We start from the raw sequence: 16,718 nt of genomic DNA, 5'->3' as shown, positions 1-16,718 counted from the left end.
TGCCAAGCATCAATCTTTAAAAGGAGCGCCCGTGAACCCAAAGTCGCTTCCATCTCAACCAGAACAACTGACAATTTACATGTGAAGAAGTACATATACTCTGAGAGGCTCTTGCTGTCGAAGCCACACTAGCTGTCCTTCCCCAATTCAGTGCCGAAATCCAGTTCAGAGACTTACAGGCTGCGCAGATGGGTATCAAGAATCACTTCCAAAGTCTCCGCCGAAAGTTCCACCATGTGTCTCATCCGAAAAAGGAACATTCGCGACAATCGACGCAAACACCGATTCTGCCTCGTAGCAGGCTAGAGCAACTGCCAATCGAACTTCTCGTCGAAATCGGCAGGTTTCTTGACGTTGAAGACGACATGGCGCTCCGCGCAACATCCAGGACACTGCGCAGCGCCCCGCCGAAGTTGCCGAATAAGCCTCCTGACATTTTCGAGGTTGGACAGATGGCCAAACGCCTGTGGTGGGACGATGTTTGCGCGCTGCTCGCCGACATGTCTCCTGGATCCCGTCTGCGATTTTGCGCGAGCTGCAAGTTTTTCCATCGAAAGCAAGATTTTCCCAAAGACCAACTGCAGAAGGACGACTGGAATCGTACCTGTCAAAAAGACACGTACCAGCGGGTCTTCCGAGTATGCGACCACATGGCACTGGACTACTACGAGTTGCGCACGATGCCATTTTCCCGCGTGAGAATCGCTTGCAGTGAATGCAATGTTAGCAGCAATACTTTCATCAGGGGATACCGGATCAGGTTGATATTGACAACCATACGCAAGGGCAAGGGCAAGGCAAAAAGAAATCCTCTAGGAACCAAGTACAGATGTGACGCAACGCTCTGTCACCAGATGTTTGACGTCTGCATGAAAGAGGATCAGACTGAGCATTTCGACAGGGTATTTTCGCTGGAATTCAGGAGCCAACCCGGGTTCAAGGTCTCGTATTCTGCCAGCAAGCTATCCACGCATACCGCCGCTTCGCCGGACACACTTTCGAAGGCTCAGTTCCGCAACAACGCCCTAGATGGACTAGAAATTCGTCCTAGATGGCTCCATCGCGTTGCAGATACAAGATTTGGAACCTCTCGACATGAGTCGATATGGAAAAAGAGCAAAAAGGGAAAATTTTGGTGAGCTTCCAGCCAACTCGCGATGAAGACATCAGCAAGGCGGTGGCACTATGCACACCGACATCTCCTTTGCCAACGGGTGTGAGGGCCAATCTTCTTAACGCTTCCCAATGTGGATAGCTCCGTCCTGGATAACCCAAAGGTCGGTTAGGATCCGGACCAATCAAGTCACAGCCAGACGGGCAAATATCGCCATTTGCTATTGTTTGCATCAAGCCTGAACTGCTCGATCATTTCCTTCCCAACAGCCAAGGAACTCGTCGAGGCTCTGAGTTTCCATTGGTCGAAGTCCACGCTATGGCCATCATACGACTTTTCTCTTTCACTTCCAGACTTTCGTCGCAATATGGGGTTTAAGACTTGGATGGACGTGAGACGTCAGGCTTGAGCATTATATTTACTGTTTCCCGGGTTCCTTTCATCAATTGCAACATTTAGCGTTGGTGGTTTAGTGGTAAAATTGATCGTTGCCATGGAAAGTCAGCTTGAGCATCTCAACACCATTCTTTCCCAGCCTCGATCAGCCCCGGGTTCGATTCCCGGCCGACGCAAACTTTTTTGCCGGTTATGACTATATCAAAGCGTTGTGGTGGTGTTGAGGGATGTTGTTTTGGCCATGGGGTGGCCTGGGAGCGATTTGGTGGAGAGGGGGCTCGGCGGCCCGAAACCGGGTTGGAAGCCGGTGGAAACGTGACGGACCGAGCGAGTGAACGTACCGGGAGTGTATTTGTTTAGTCTCTTGCCGAATTGCGCGGGCGAGATCGCAGTGTGGGCATTTACGAGGTCTGCACTGATCATGGCACTTGTTGTGTCGGAGGGAGGCGACGCATGTTCCGCAAGGCTTTCGAAGCAGAACCACATGCGAGTGCCGATACTTGGACTTGTTCCTCACGGTAGAAGTGCTTCTGCGACGCGTGGACAGAATGCTGGCGTGGACGTTGCACGACGCAAGGGATTCAAGCGAGACGGATCTCAAGCACGCGAGCCAATCGATGAATTTGACATTGGCCGAGGTCCAGGCGGGCGTTAGCTAGCAGCGTCAGCTAGCAGTAGGGACGGACCATGTGTTTGTTGATGGACTCGATTTATTTTCAATGGCAATTTTTAATTTTTCTTGAATTTTGGGACGGACAAAGTCTTGCAACAGTATACACCAACGACGAAGTCAATAATCCTACGAGTCTCTTGCTTGACTGCACACAAGACCAATTTGGGGGAGGCAACCGGAGCGGCGGAAGCAGTTGATCGGCCTGTCGATTCATCATTGAAAGATGAAGCTGACTGACCACAAGATTTGGTGATGAGAGCACATGCGGAGCATTCACACGCCTCAATCGGCAATAAACATTAAGCATGCAAGCCAATTCGTGTTGAAGCCTTCACAAGCATTCAATCAAACACAGTCCGAGGAGAATTCAAGGCATGCTGCGAAACCAGTTCTAAAGACAATCCCGTGCATACCGAACCAAGTCTAATGGATATCTTCTAAAAGCCAGCCTACTCTAAACATGCTGATATCGATGTGCTTTCGTACCTCTTTACTTGTTTGTAATGCCATAGCCTGGCTCCACGCCTCCCATCCTCGCCACCTCTACCAATTTCTCGCAGACCAATTCCACGTCCTTGCTCTTGATTGGGACACGGTGGTCGCCGTCCCACTCGACAACGATCCTGCGGTCCTTGGGGCAATAGTGTTCACTCAGCCGCCTGTGTAAATGCAGGCCATTGTCCTTCAACCCATGCACATGTAGTGTAGGTACCGTGAGCTTCCACTCCCTGGGGACGTCGACCAGTCCCTTGGTGCCGTCATCGCACTCGCCGGCATTCTGGAACCACTCGCACTCGGCGCCTGGGGCCAGCGAGACCAGCGGGGCGCGTCCGGCCATCAAGACACCAAAACGCCAGTCCTGCTCCCACAGGAGGGTCTTGACGCCGTCGCCTTCGAAGCCCTGGACGTCCTCAGCTCCGCCGCCGCGCTCCTTTATTGCTCGTCGCCGCTGCGACTCGAAAAGCATGCTGGCCGCGACCTTGGCGCCCTGGCTGAAGCCCATGACGCCAACCCACGCGCCGTCCGCACCCAGGCGGTCGTCCTCGGCCATGGCCGCCTCAATCTGATACCGCACCTCCTCCACAGCTGTGCCAGCGTCGACCTCGGCGTGTTCGTGCGGTAGCCAGCGCAGCCAGCGGCGGTAGGGGCCTAGATCGGCGTATACGGGCACGATGCCAGGTCCGGCCGAGCAGAGAAAGGGTCCATCAGCGAAGACGAGCCGGAACGATGTGCGAAGGCGGTTGAGGAGGGCGCGGGATTGGAGACGAAAGATTTCGGCCGTCACGCCGCCACCTGTACATATCTTGTAAGTAGCATTCCCGGAATTGGAACCATTCAAGCTGTGAATTGCGCCGCGGGAGAGATTGGGTCATGAATGAGTCGGAGGAACCAGTCGATGGACGTGCGGTGGGGACCTGATGCCCCACTCCAACCCCAGATCCGCAAAAGGGCAGTCGGAGTGTTTGGTCTTCGAGTCGGCGCCTTTTGAGAAAACAAGTTGCTTCCACTTACCGTGTAGACACAGTATCCGCGGGAGGTGCAGATCTGAGTCTGACATGGCGATGGTACCCATGGTTGGTTCAGCAATTGAGAAGGTGTGCTGCAATTCGACGTCCGTCTTCAAACGGATCTGTGAGCTATGGTGTGTCGATTCCGCAATGTGGGCGCACAGTGGGTCGATGCTGTTTATGCAGCTGAAAGATTGGAGGGTGGAGCGCTCAAATAGCTTCGTCCCAGAGGAATGGGTGCAATTGTCGATATGGTCTCTTTCAGTCGCCGTCGCAGCCGAGTGTCGGACAAAGATGATCAGGACAGCGAGCAATGCAGCAAGATAAAGATTGGACAAAGATGTCCATGGCTGGCGACGTCTTAAGTAGCAAGCAGCCTAGCGGCGGTGCTTACCTAGGTGCCCTGCATTCCCCTTGTGCTGTCAGCTGTAGTTCGTGTGTCGGACTCCGAACCATCGCCCGCATGGCCCTCGGCCCCCAGCCCAATTTAGTCATGGCCGCTCCACGTGTGCTGCCGACTGGCTACGGGAGGCAACACAAAAGCCGTCCTTGTGGTACTTCAATGCCTCGCCATGTTGGGTTGCTGCCGGGCTTACAACATCTGCAGGGCTGACCTGACCCGACGTGCCCTGCGGCCCACCGCTGCTAGGATGGATGGTCAGGTATTTATATCCCCCTGGACCATCCATCGTGGGCATTTGAAGCGCCGACGAGGAACCTCACTCACCAGCCATGACAGCAAGCCCGAGATTTCAGAAACAGCTACGCCCGAGATTTCAGGCGAGATCCTACAGCACAACACTCTGTTCTGACTCGGTGCTTAGAGCTTCTTTGGCATCCACTGCTCTCTCCCTGGCATGGAGGGCAAACAGTCACCAACGCCACAAATCGACAAACATGGACTCTTCCATTCCCGACTTCAGGAACCGACATTTCTATTCTGTCTGCGTCGTTCAGCTTCTAGTACTGTATTATTTCTTTGATTGTCAACTACATTCCTGCTTCCTCTCGATCCATCCAAGCACTTTTGAACTGCTCAATTATCTATAAAGCCCGCCACTTCACCCCTCCGTCGTCCGCTGAAATCTGCGGAAGCGTTGTCCCCTCTTAACATCGCCAGCCTGCGCAAAGGTTTCCACTTTTCTCCCCATTCAGCAACTCTCTCAATTGCTACTCAGCAACCATGAGGCTCGAAACGAAAGTCAACGTTGCTCTCTCTATAGCCGCGTTCTGCGCAGCAACAATCATCCTACCATTAGCAACCCGCCGCTTCAACACCGCCATAGCTGCCACCAGAGTGGCCCTCTGCACCGTCACCGGCTGCGAGTGCCCCTATCAAGTCAGAGATTTCCTCGGCGTCCGTTACGACAGGGAGGGCAGGAAGAAGAGTCTTGTTCATCCGTTCAGCTGGTACACTTACCCCAACTCGATGTGGGAGTGTTGTCGGTTCCAGCTGGAGTACGCCTTGGCGGAGGTGCTGGAAGACATGGCCGACCAGGACCGCCGGAGGAGAGTTCAGGCGCTGGGGAAATCGCAATGGTGGCCGGGCGAGGAAGAGATGAAGAAGCAGCCACAGTGCACTACGCCAGAGGAAATGCGCATGATGAGGGAGTGTGCGAAGCCAGGAGATGGAGAGCTTGCTGGCGCAAAGTAGGCTAGGCCGAGGGAAATGGCAGGCGGTGGTGACTTTGTCTACACTTGGGGAAAAGGGCGGGGACAGGAGAAACAGGTAGACACGAACTGATGTTGATCTCAACCAGTGTTACTTGCTCCGGGTCCGAATTGCGCAATGCAGGCGGAAAGAGGAAGCATTCATCTGCCCAACGTTAGGTAGACACTCGCGGACTGTCTCGCAGCGTCCGTTTCCAGATTTTCCGGTTTGGTTCAATCGCCATGTCTCTCTCTCTCTTCTGTCTTTTCTTCTTTTTCTTGCGCGTTCTCTGCATTCCCTCCCCTATTTCGGCAGACGTCGTGACTACAGTGACTCCAGCAATATAGACCACGTTCCTCTGGCCTGGAGGCAGCGACACAGCATCTTCCAACACCTCAAGCCTCTAAAAGCAATCTTCCACCACTATGCCTTGAATTAATTCCCTTACCCTCGTCGATTCACCAACACGGAGCCTTTTCCCCCCAACAATTGAACAAACAAGACAAAATAAAGATGGTCACCGCTGTCCTCTTGTTCCTTCTATTCGCTTTTGCAGCGACAGCGGCGCCGACGATAACTTCCACCGAGCACAAAAGGACAATGCCAGTCGACATCCATCTGGAAGGATTCGTCGAGATTGCTTCGGTGGACAACATCCAGTTCATCCATTCGATCAGAGATACCGCCACCGATGACCACAGTGGTCACCATATTCAAGCAGAGTGGTTCAGAGCACCTATGCACTATCAAATGAGTCGCACATTTTTCTTTACAAAAGATGATGTATGAACAGTGAATAAATTGTGCACAAGTTGCATGCATGCGCGCATCCACTCAACAAACCAACCCGCAAAACGAGCAGAAGCCTGCCTGCCCAAATGCAAGTCTCCCGTTTGCTGCCCCTGTCATCCAACCCACCGCCTATTCTCCCCTCTCCATACCCGTCCTGCGTTTACCAAAGTCCATCCCGCATGCTTCCCTGCTTTCCCCCCGCAGGATCCGAAACGAGCAAGCAAGCAAACGCGCAACTGCCCGCCATGCATGTAGCGTCCGTCCTAAACAACACACCTTCTCTTTCATTTGCATACCCTGTTGAAACATTTCCCGCTGTCCGTCTGTTTGCTGTTTTTCTTGGCTCTTCTGCAGTATGCTCTAGTGTTCTCATCACGGTCCAGGCGGCCGGCAGGCACATATACATATACACGCGGCTTCTCTTCTGCAGAAAGGAATTGCAGGAACCACTTCTCTTCCCAAGCAAAGAACGGCAAGAATCACTTCATCCTCGCTCCTGACCCTCGGAGATAGCAAACGAGCACCTACAAGCAACCGGTTGGTCCCTCTGTTCATCCAATTAACTACTGCCCGCGTCCCCACACTGACTCACCCCTCTCACTTCCTCAGTGTCCTTCTACCGCTCCTCAACGGCGACACCTCTTCTCTTCGCCGGCCCCTCAGTCGCTCAGCCAGTCCAACGCCGACTCCGACCATGCTGTTCCACGCCGTTCCGCTCGTTGCTCTCACGTTGCTACTGCAGGGGCAGCTGCAGCCCGTCAAGGCGGACGGCGGCGCTCAGAGCGCCCTCAAAACCAACGGCAGCAGCGTCGTTTGTGCTTGGAGCGTCGACGAATTCATCGGCGAGGATGAGGGCGGTCGATTCTACCGGTTGCCGACTGGGTACGCCCCGGCCGAGCAGGCCATGGAGTCCTGCCTTGAGATGACGCGCGCGGCCGGACGCCGTGTGTACGGAGGGCAGGAATGGTACGAGGCCAGGACCAGGAAGGAGGAGGAGTTGATGGGAGAGTTTCAAGAGAAGATGAAGGAGTTGGAGGCTGCGCTCAGGGAGGAGGAAGAGTTGATGCAAGTGTTTGAGGAGAGATTGAAGACGTTCACTGAGGCCGTCTTGGGGGTTAACGAGGAGCTTCTGGTACAGCTGTTGCGAACGGAGGAGTGCCTCGGAAAGTCGGACCAAACGGGCAAGGAGCTGTAGGGAACTTGCCCTGACAGTCGCCGCAAGAGCACCCACCGAGAAAGTTGCAAAGGGCAGGAGAGCTCAGTGCGGTAGCGAAGCTTCTGGGGTCGTGAGATGAGCCTAGTTCCAGAGTATCATCAGAGAGAATCGAGGAGAGAAAGACGCTCAGGAAAGAAATTTGCTCATCGTGACTGCTCAAGCAAAACCCACTCCCCAATCCTCGCTCTTCAAACCAAAAGCAGACACAAACGCAGCAAAGCTTCTGGGGTCGTGAGATGAGCCTAGTTCCAGAGTATCATCAGAGAGAATCGAGAAGAGAAAGACACCCAGGAAAGAAATCTGCTCACCGTGACTGCTTCAGCAAAACCCAACTCCCCAATCCACGCTCTTCAAACCAAAAGCAGACACAGACGCAACAACGCCGACTCAATGATTACAATTATTCATAGGATCATAGGAGAGAGAGAGAGTTTATCAAATAATAGTCAAAGGTATTTAGTTAGAGTGGTAACCTTTCCGCCTCACTTCATCAATCAATCCATCCACCGAAGCCTAGCCTCCCTCCATGTCCATTTGCGGACCCCACCACCATGTCCAACCAACACACGGCAAGCAACGTAAGGAAAAAAAAAAAAAAAAAAAGGAAAAGGGTCGTCAACGGAGGAAAAATGCACGCGGGGAATCAATGCGGGGGGGGGATAGGTAAAAAGCAAAATGACCAAAGGGAAAAAAGGAGGCGTCTACAACATGAGTCCTTGCAGGCCGGTGCGGTGGTTTGCAATACAACCAACCACTACCAGCCAGCCGCGTCTTTTTCAAGCACTTTCAGAAAAGAGGTCTAAACCGAGTGGAAATTCTCAACGGTGTGGGAGCACGCCAAACGCTCGACTCCGTAGTTAAAAGTGGGAATTTTTGGAAGCGCGCGCGAATGCATCTACTCGTCCTCGAAGAACGACAGGATGGCCTTGACGCCCATGGGACCGAGGCCGTGCGGCGGGTAGCAGACGTAGACGGGGTCCTCGTGGGCTCCCAGCTTCTCGCGGAACTCGCTCTTGTTGGTGAGCTTGAGCTCCTGCGAGATGGCTTGGTACGCCTTGCTCAGCACCTTGACGCGCGGCTTCTTCATGTTGTGGCCGGGCGTGAAGCGCGCGGAGGCACCGCCGCCAAAAGTAATGTTGGTCTCGCCCTTGGCGGCCAGCTGCTTGAGCGCGTGCGTCACAATGTACTCGATGGTGCCCGAGGGCGCGCCGGGGAAGTCGAGCGAGTACTTGACCTGCCAGCCGTGGTCGGGGCTGAGCTGCGCCATGGCGACGAAGGCAGCAATAGTGCCATCCTTGTCGACGGCGTAGTGGTAGACACGGTGCTCGCTGTCCTGCCATGGGTGAATGTCGGTCAAGTGAACTTGCTTGCCCTTGCGGTTGGCGAGCCAGTCCTTGACGCGGGCGTCAATCTTGTCACGGACGTCTTGGGGAGGCGGGGAGCCCAAGGGGAAGTCGAAAATCTTGACGCCCTCCTTCTCGGCGTGACGAATCTTGCGCTGCAAGTCGTGGTCGTGAGCGGCCGGGTTGTTGGTAGGGTCGAGACGCTGCTCGGCGGCGACGGAGAATGTGCGCCAGTTGAAGCGTGTGGCGAGCACGTCTTCGACTTCGGGACCGCACAGGAGCCAGAGCGGCTTGAGGTTCCGATCCTTCTTAATCCATCGGAGGTAACCCGCAATGGTCTTGACGTACTGCGACTGGTGGCAGAGCGGGTCGCCAACGGTAATGGCGTAGTCTCCCTGCGGCACGAAGCCGACGGCTGCACCGGTGAGGTCGTCGCGCCAGATTTGCGTGCGCGGCTCCAGCCAAGACGTGTTTGAGGCGTCGCCGTAGTTGGCAATGAGCTTCTCGATGGGCTGGAAATCGATGGCTGCAGCCGCCCTGTCGGTGCCCTCCCAAGGCGGGTGGAGCGTGCTGGACTCGGGGTGACGCAGCTTCTTGACGGGCGGCTTTGCAGGCAAACTCCTTGGGTCGCGGTGGAACAAGGTGCCGTGGCGAATGTCGCCCAAGTTGAGGAGCAGCATGAGCATGCGCTCGAGACCGATACCACCGCCTCCGTGAGGAGGAGCACCCCACTCAAAGCCCTGGATGTACTCCTCCAGAGTCTTGGGGTCCATCTTCAGCTTCTCCATGTTCTGGACGAGCAAGTCGGCATCGTGGATACGCTGCCCACCAGACAAGATCTCCTGACCGCGGAGGAAAATGTCAAACGAGTTGGTGACATTGGAGTTTTCGGGGTCGGGCATCGTGTAAAACGGCCGGGCAGAGACGGGGAACTTGTCAAGGATGTAGTAGTCGGTGCCGTACTTTTCCTTGATGACCTTGCCCAGCTGAATCTCGTCCCTCGTACCCATGTCCTCGTTCTCGTCCAGGGGGTTCCCATTGTCATCCCGCCAGCCCGACTCGTCGAGCAGGCGAATGGCTTCGGCAAAGGGCAGTCGGAGCGTCTTGTCGAGCCACACGAGGTCTTGGTGGGGGAACTGGCGCTTGACGACATCAAGCTCGTGGCGGTAGCGCTCGTAAACGCCTGCAAAGATGTGCTTAAAGGTGCGGTCAAGCGTGTTGAGGACCTCGTGGTAGTGCTCGTCGATTTGCATTTCAATATCGAGACCCGTGTACTCGGTCAAGTGGCGATGGGTGTTGGAGTTTTCGGCACGGAAGACGGCACCAATCTCGTAGACCCTGCCAAAGTCGGCAGAGATACACATTTGCTTGGCGAGCTGGGGACTCTGGGCCAGGAAGGCTGGACGGCCAAAGTAGTCGAGCTTGAAGACGCTGGCGCCGGACTCGGTAGCACCGCCTTGCAGTTTGGGAGTGTGGATTTCAATGAAACCCTGGGTATCAAGGTAGGAACGGAAGAGGTTGCAAAGACCGGACTGGATGCGGAAAATGCTCTGCGAGGTGGTGGAACGCAAGTCGATGATGCGGTTGGAGAGACGGGTCCTGTCACTAACGCGGACACGCGTGTCGCCTTCTTGCTCAGTCTCAGCCTTGGTGACCTCGGCCTCGGCGACGCTAAAGGGCAGCGGCGTCGTGACCTTGGACTCGACGTGCAGCTCGTGGATGGAGATTTCGACGTCATGGACGGTGGTGCCCTTGATGACGCCCTCCTTGGCCTTGGGTTCCTGGACGATGCCCTTGACCAGGACGACCGACTCGGCGTCCAGATGCTCGGCCCAGTAGACAAAGTGTGGGAAAATGTGGCCGTGTTCGTGCAAAACACCCTGAATGGTGGCCGTTTGCTGTCGCAGGACAAAGAAGACGAGGTGGGCGCTCATCTTGCGCAAGTGGTGGATGCGAGCGCGGAAGAAGACTTCCTTGCCGACATCCTTGGAAGAGAGGTCGAGGACGATGACGCGGTCCTTGTGCTCGTAGTTGTCGTTGGCGTAGCTGTTGATGGGGAGCTCTCCGTACTTGGCGCGCATCTCGGGCGTCTCCTCGGCCTTTGCGCGCTCCTCCATTTCGCGACGCTTGCGCAATTGGGCTTCTTGACGCTCTTCAGCCTCGCGCTTGTGAAGTTCCTGCTCGGCAGCCTTTTCTTGCTTCTTCAATTGGTTCCTGCTCATGGGCTCGCCGTCGCGGTTGAGCGGAATGTCGGCCGAGTCGGAGTCGTCATCGCCGCCGAGGTGCAGCTTCTCTCTGAGGTTGCGAATGGGGCTGTGAGAGGAAGGCTTGTCGCCAAAGTTTGTGCTGTTGCGGTGGCTGCGCTCAAAGGTGCCGCTGCTACGGCCAAAGATGGCGGAGGTGCGCGGAGAACCGGACCTGGGCGAGGCTCTGCCAGGCGACCTGACGCCCTGGGGCGAGGCGACGCGCGGAGAGGCGGGACCAGCGCCATTGGGCTTGGGGCTCTTGAGCGAGTTCTCGTCGTCGGTGGAGTGGGGGCTAGAGTGGTCCCTCCCACCAGTCTTGAGCTTGGTGAGGGCTCTTTTCAGCGACGACATGATTGGTGGGTGTAGCAGAGGAAGGTATGGTGGAGGTTTGAGTGAGCAACGGGCCACCAGACGTCTTAAGACGAGATTATGTCTGGGGACGTGGGCGTGGAGTAGGTGCGGTAGGGATGGATGCAATGGAGGTACAGAGTAAGCGGAATGTGAGGGCGAGGGGCGGGGCGTTCTTGGTTTTGAGGAGGCATGCAATGGATTGGAGCAGAAGGTTAAGGTGGTGGAAAGTATGACGTACCGGGGTCGATGGGAGGGCTGGAAGCCGGTTCGGGGCGGCGGCGCCGATCCTTGGACGAGCCCGTGTCAATTTTGCTTGAGATGAAGATTATTTTCTTGGACAACGGGCTTTGATGCGCTCCGCGACGGACCCCGAGCATCCGAGAGTCTGGGCTGACTCTTTTGCTGTGCTGTGCTTTTCCCTGCTCCCGTCGACCTGACTCTCTCCGGGCGGCGGCGGCGGCGGCGGAAACAGACGGATCCCGCCCGACCTCTCTCTCCCTCTCGTCAGCGCCGGTCCAGTGGGTGTGACGACTGACGGGGTCGGCCGTGCGTCTGACGGCATTCTGGGCGGTCACTTCGCTTTGTCGCCTCGAAACTGCATCTTTCCCATGGCGGACATGAATTACTATCTCGGTGCCGATGACGTGCCGTTGATATGCTTAGGTTGGTTCCTTCGTGTTGCCAGGCATGGTCCACGTGCAGTCCTCCCTTGCTTCTTCACCAGTACCGTATTACCGACCAAACGACTCGTCGCATCCCTGATTTCCCATGTCGCAGCCCTACACGCCCGTCGACAGGAGACAAACGAAGTCGTGAGAAACCGAAACAGAAACAAGCACCAGCCCAGCCCAGCCGCCCGCTGCCCTGCCAAGTGGTGAGCTTGAGCCCGTCGATCCCCATTCCTTCATCCAGAAGTCGTCCGGGTGGCTTGCACCCGACCTGCACCCGACCTGCACCAGCACCTGGGTGCACCAGCCATCTGCCAGTGACCATGGCCTTCCATCTCTCGTTCGTCGTCGTCGTCCGTCGGCACATGTCTTTGTGGACTTGCACACATATTACCGTATTTCGCTGAGACAGGGTTCGACCGACTTGGGTTTGTCCATGCCGTGCCCTGTCCCGCCTCGCATCTACCGTACCCAGGCATCTCTTCCCGTCCGCCCGCACCCACCAACCCTACAGCACCCTTACCTACCGCTACCCTTACCCCCTAACCCTGCCCGCTTCTTCCATAATTCTCGCTCTCACCCACACCCATCATTACCTCATCCCCCTCCCCGCCCACCTGCTCTGCTACTCTGACACACACCTCGCTGCCAACCGCCCAATCCCTACATGTACCTACCACTCTCTCCTCCTCACGCCCGCCAACCAACCGCCATCCTTTTCCTTGTCCGCATCGTCACAAGCCCCCGAGGCGTTTCCTTCTTTCTGCCCGGCTTCAATGGTCCGCGCTGCCGATTATCCCCCTCTCCTCCCCTCTATTTTCACCTTCCATTCTGCGCATGCACACTCCCCTACCGCTTACCCTTCCGCTGCCCAACACCAGCGCAATCAAGTCCCGCGCGTTCCGCGTCCAGCTGACTGACTGGCTGGCTGGCTGGCTGACCAACAGACTGCTTGCCTGCCTGTCGCGCGCGGATTGGATGAGAGGAGAGGCAAGAGGGGCGGGGGGGGGGGGACAGTGGAAGAGCGACGCGTCGACAGGGATTCGGCGAGTTGGGGGCGGCCAACAGGAAGGTGCCGGGGCCAGACTCCCTCGACTGCCGTGGGCGGGAAGGTCCGGGTCGGCAGGGAGCACCTACGGTGCACGATGTATGACGTCAGCGAGCCACCTCAACTAGGTGCGCACCTACCTACCTATGCAGGCATGAAGCTGCAACCGACGCCCATGATGATCGATGATGTGAAAATGCCATGGTGAACGATGCATAAGCCGTGATACGTGACGTGGACGTTACAGCTACTACTCCAACACTAACAAAAACAACAACATCGAAACAAGATGCAAAAGCGCGCCCATCCAGCCACCCTCCAATGCCCGAAAAAATTATACACTTGATATGCCATGCACATGCCACCATGCCCCAAAAGAAAACAATGACAAGATATAGACAGGCAGGTATCCTCCTCTTTTGTCATCCATCCAGCCTCGTTCGCCCTTTTTTTCTTTTTGACAAACCCCCCCGTTCCCTTTCCGTCGTCATTTGCACTCCTTTTTCGCTTTTTCACTGATCTTTCTGTTCATTTTTCAACCCCCCCACCGCCTCCGCACTCACCGTCTCTCTCAGAAAGAAATCATCTCCTGCTAACACTCTCACTGCTCGCGCTCCCACTGCTGGCGCTGCCGCTCTTGCGCCTCCGCTCGCGCTCCGCTGCCGAACTGCTCTTGCGCGTCCGGTTCGCGCGGCGGACAGGCTCCGGATGAATCGACGCGACGCTGGCGCCCAGCCCGCTTGGATTCGCACTCACTGCGCTGGCCGCGCTGGCGCTCATGGCCGTGCCGCCCGACGCGCTCCTCAGGCCGCCGCTGAAGGGGAACCCGGGGAACCCGAGGCCCTCTTCCTCTTCGAGCACCGGCGGCGCCGTGGCCGTCAGGCTGCCCACCCACTCCTCGGTGCGGCCCTGCGTCACGCTGCCCTTGCGCGTCCTGCCTCCAGCAGATGAGGAGACGTTGGCGCCGCCGCCAGTAACGCCGCCGCCGCTCACCGCGCCACCTCCACCGCCAATGCTGATGCCAATGCCGCCCACGTACGGGCTGCCACCGCCGTCCGCCGTCGACGCCATGCCCGAAGCGTCGCCCACGACGACGCTCGCGGCGCGGCTGCGCGTGTGTATCTTTGCTTCTTCGTCGCCGCCGACGCGGCCAAAGCCGCCCCAGCCGTCAAACTCGGTTGCGAAGCGTACCGCCGACGCCAGGTAGAACCGGCGGTCCTCTCTCCACGTCTGTCCAGCGGCCTGGAACGATCGCAGTACAGATACATACGCAACGTCGCCCGAGTAGCGACCCTTGAGCACGCAGTTGCCGACATCATGCCAGCCACGACCGTCTTCGAGCTCGGCAACCAGTTCCTCTTCTGTAGTAGAAGGAGTTCGAAGCGGGGGACGCAGCTGTGCAATGAAGATGGACAGAGCGAAGAGCAGCCACTGGCGCAGGAGGGGGCCGTGCCAGCGCGCGGGGATGAGAGGGAGAAGGACGCGGAGGGCATGTGTCGTATTGAGGAGGGAAGAGAGGTAAAAGTCGTAGCGTCGTTTGCGGTCGCCTGACGACGACTTGGCGAGGAGAAGGATGGTGGCGAGTTTTTGGGCTTCGGCAAACTGGGCTGTGAGTGACGGCCTGGGGCTAGGGGTCGGCGTGGCCTGGGGAGTCGTGGTGGAGGAGGGCGGCGGCGAAGAGGTTGCTGTCGGACTGGTGGGACCGCCAGAGTTGCGGCCACTGCTACCCATTTGCCAGCTATTCCAGTGCTCCAGAATAGCTTCCTCGGCATGATCAAAGACAGATTCAATGTTCGCGCCACCAGGGCCGTCGAAGAGGTTGTCGAAGCGTTTGTCGGCAGCAACACGCTCGAATATTTCGGTAAGAGACGAAGTCGGGTTGGCACTCGGCCGGGTATACTTGGGTTCGTCAAGATATTTGTGGAGGAAGTTGTGGTAGCAGCAATTGAGGGCGAGAGCTTCGATGGCGAGGGTTCGGCTTTTGAGTTCGTATGCGTAGCTGAGGTGGACAAGTGGATGGCCGACTGCAACTTGTCAGAACGAGTCCAAGGCTGGATCGGCGAATGCAACTTACTGCCAGCCACAAAGTTGTTGATCAACGGCTCGTCTCCCGAGAACAAGAAGTCGTCCAACATTTTCTTCCAGTCGTAGCTGTACTGAACCAGTTGGTCTTCAAAGAAGTCGACGAACGCGCGCTGATATCTGTTGACCCGCCGTAAGCATGTATCCCTGCTCGTGCTCAACGAGAGTCCAACTTACTCCCTCTTGCCCAAAAAGTCTCTCCAATCGTGGCGCGAGATCTCGCCGGGAGAGTCTCTCCACGGCTCCAGCTGTTCCGACTCCTTGTCGTAGATCTCGTTCATCTGCTCTGCCGATGCGCCAAACATGTACGCTGCTCCCAGAAGCTGGTCTTGTCAGCCCAAGTTCTCGCCTCTGACATTGATCCCGGATCTTACCTCGGCCGTGCCATTTCTAGCTCTGCCCTCCCTGTAGATGACCGAGTGGTTGGCGTGGTTTGCGCGCAACAGGTGCTTGAGTGTTCGGGGTCGCTTCTCAGCGGCAGTCTCGACGTCGTGAATCTCGACGGTGGGCAGTTTGACGGCCGGGCCGGCGCTGCCCACGAGGCCCTTGAGCGAGGGCAGGCGCGGCAGCGAAATGTTGAACATGTTCGCTGTTTATGTTTTGGTGGCGGGTGCCTGTGCGGGCTATGCCGCGCGAAGAGCGGAGGGTTGCAGGTGGCGAGGCGGCGGCGAGATGGTGGTTCGATGCAGCTCTTGTGGTCGAGTGTTGATGTTTGTTGGTGATTGCGATGTCGGCGAATAAGAGTCTAGGGTAGGCAGAGAGGTCGAGGCAGGGTGAGGAGTGGTGGTGAGCAGGCCAAAAAAAATTCGAGCTGGAGCTGGTGAGGGGATTTGGTGTTTTTGTAGCACAGCAACGGCGTCAGAGGCGCTGGTCGAGTAGTCGTGGTGTGCCGTCGGAGGAGATGGTGGGGTACGGGCGTAGAAGCGTCACTGTACAGGTGTACGTACGACGTGGGAGCGGATCAAACGTCTTGTCGGAGCGTGGTGTTGCAGAAGGGCAAGGGAGCGAAAGATGGCTTTGAAGAGAGTCGGTGCTAGCAAAAGACGGGGTCGTGGTCGCAATCCTTCAGGCCGCGTAGCGCAATAAATAGAGCGGCAGTCGTGACCTAGATGGATGCAAAGGAAAGGACCGAATGGCAGCGTCGTGTAGGGGATTTTCGTCGAGCGAGGTGCTGTAACCGACGCGACAGCCGTGATGTCGAGTCTGGCAGTTCCTCAGGCACAGACGAAAAAGCGTCTGGTCCCGTCGCCATGAAGATGGAGGTGATGACGCAGGGCTCAACATGTCTCAGCCTTTGGGCAGAAGGGATGGCCCATGCTCGCCATCCCTGCCCATCTGATGGTCTTTCTTCCATCCATGGTGTGTTCCTTTGCTACCTAGGCACCTACCTTGGTCGTTTCTACTCGTGACTCAATGAGGTGCCGTGGGCGAGAGAAGAGAACGTGTGGGTTCATGCAGGTGGCCCTAAAGAGCCGAGAACCACAAGCCAAGGCCCGTGAGGAGGAGGACGTGGTGGTGTAGGTAGTCGCGGGTGGCTACACCCTGACGTCCCTCACCATGCGCATCCTACCCAGCTATCGACCACAAACAAACAACCATCCCACGCGACCGGCCAATTTCGTCCTCTGCA

At 56.7% G+C, this 16,718-nt stretch overlaps 6 protein-coding genes and 1 non-coding gene across 7 annotated transcripts; 4 read left to right on the top strand and 3 right to left on the bottom strand.

Moving 5' to 3' along the window:
* Positions 1-188: 188 nt before the first annotated feature.
* On the top strand, positions 189-1,139 carry J3D65DRAFT_600428 (uncharacterized protein; the record flags this gene model as incomplete). Its single annotated transcript, XM_066797967.1, has 1 exon — positions 189-1,139. One exon carries the CDS (start codon positions 189-191, stop codon positions 1,137-1,139), a length of 951 nt encoding a protein of 316 aa, XP_066659003.1.
* A 433-nt stretch (positions 1,140-1,572) lies between these two features.
* Positions 1,573-1,686, top strand: J3D65DRAFT_t25. Its single transcript has one exon. It is a non-coding gene; the product is annotated as a tRNA-Gly (tRNA).
* Positions 1,687-2,537: 851 nt separating this feature from the next.
* J3D65DRAFT_614702 (citrinin biosynthesis oxidoreductase-like protein CtnB) lies at positions 2,538-4,122 on the bottom strand. The gene is made up of 2 exons (XM_066799240.1): positions 3,696-4,122; positions 2,538-3,476 (listed from the first exon to the last, which is right to left on the bottom strand). The coding sequence occupies exons 1-2, from the start codon at positions 3,754-3,756 to the stop codon at positions 2,674-2,676; spliced, it is 864 nt and encodes a 287-aa protein (XP_066659002.1). The 5' UTR covers positions 3,757-4,122; the 3' UTR covers positions 2,538-2,673.
* Positions 4,123-4,401: 279 nt separating this feature from the next.
* Positions 4,402-5,705, top strand: J3D65DRAFT_614700 (uncharacterized protein). The gene has a single exon (XM_066799239.1). It carries the CDS (start codon positions 4,875-4,877, stop codon positions 5,343-5,345), a length of 471 nt encoding a protein of 156 aa, XP_066659001.1. The 5' UTR covers positions 4,402-4,874; the 3' UTR covers positions 5,346-5,705.
* A 1,026-nt stretch (positions 5,706-6,731) lies between these two features.
* On the top strand, positions 6,732-7,615 carry J3D65DRAFT_226183 (uncharacterized protein). The gene has a single exon (XM_066794629.1). It carries the CDS (start codon positions 6,829-6,831, stop codon positions 7,327-7,329), a length of 501 nt encoding a protein of 166 aa, XP_066659000.1. The 5' UTR covers positions 6,732-6,828; the 3' UTR covers positions 7,330-7,615.
* A 584-nt stretch (positions 7,616-8,199) lies between these two features.
* Positions 8,200-11,618, bottom strand: J3D65DRAFT_226492 (aspartyl-tRNA synthetase). Its single transcript, XM_066794635.1, has one exon. It carries the CDS (start codon positions 11,288-11,290, stop codon positions 8,246-8,248), a length of 3,045 nt encoding a protein of 1,014 aa, XP_066658999.1. The 5' UTR covers positions 11,291-11,618; the 3' UTR covers positions 8,200-8,245.
* Positions 11,619-13,481: 1,863 nt separating this feature from the next.
* J3D65DRAFT_226201 (uncharacterized protein) lies at positions 13,482-15,934 on the bottom strand. Its single transcript, XM_066794632.1, has 4 exons — positions 15,463-15,934; positions 15,266-15,411; positions 15,081-15,208; positions 13,482-15,030 (listed from the first exon to the last, which is right to left on the bottom strand). Exons 1-4 carry the CDS (start codon positions 15,670-15,672, stop codon positions 13,589-13,591), a joined length of 1,926 nt encoding a protein of 641 aa, XP_066658998.1. The 5' UTR covers positions 15,673-15,934; the 3' UTR covers positions 13,482-13,588.
* Positions 15,935-16,718: the final 784 nt, after the last annotated feature.

This window comes from Phyllosticta citribraziliensis (assembly GCF_038025025.1).
Source record: "Phyllosticta citribraziliensis strain CPC 17464 chromosome Unknown J3D65scaffold_2, whole genome shotgun sequence".
NCBI classification, from domain to species: Eukaryota; Fungi; Ascomycota; class Dothideomycetes; order Botryosphaeriales; family Phyllostictaceae; genus Phyllosticta; species Phyllosticta citribraziliensis.
The sequence above is the reverse complement of the archived record's forward strand: the minus strand, read 5'-3'. Positions and strand labels throughout refer to the sequence as shown.

Coding starts and splice junctions, on each gene's coding strand:
- J3D65DRAFT_614702 (XM_066799240.1), bottom strand. CDS start 3,756: ATGGGTACCATCGCCATGTCAGACTCAGATCTGCACCTCCCGCGGATA. Junction 3,477..3,695: donor GCGGATACTGTGTCTACACG/GTAAGTGGAAGC, acceptor AGATATGTACAG/GTGGCGGCGTGACGGCCGAA.
- J3D65DRAFT_614700 (XM_066799239.1), top strand. CDS start 4,875: ATGAGGCTCGAAACGAAAGTCAACGTTGCTCTCTCTATAGCCGCGTTC.
- J3D65DRAFT_226183 (XM_066794629.1), top strand. CDS start 6,829: ATGCTGTTCCACGCCGTTCCGCTCGTTGCTCTCACGTTGCTACTGCAG.
- J3D65DRAFT_226492 (XM_066794635.1), bottom strand. CDS start 11,290: ATGTCGTCGCTGAAAAGAGCCCTCACCAAGCTCAAGACTGGTGGGAGG.
- J3D65DRAFT_226201 (XM_066794632.1), bottom strand. CDS start 15,672: ATGTTCAACATTTCGCTGCCGCGCCTGCCCTCGCTCAAGGGCCTCGTG. Junction 15,209..15,265: donor GACTTTTTGGGCAAGAGGGA/GTAAGTTGGACT, acceptor GCGGGTCAACAG/ATATCAGCGCGCGTTCGTCG. Junction 15,031..15,080: donor CAACAACTTTGTGGCTGGCA/GTAAGTTGCATT, acceptor GACAAGTTGCAG/TCGGCCATCCACTTGTCCAC.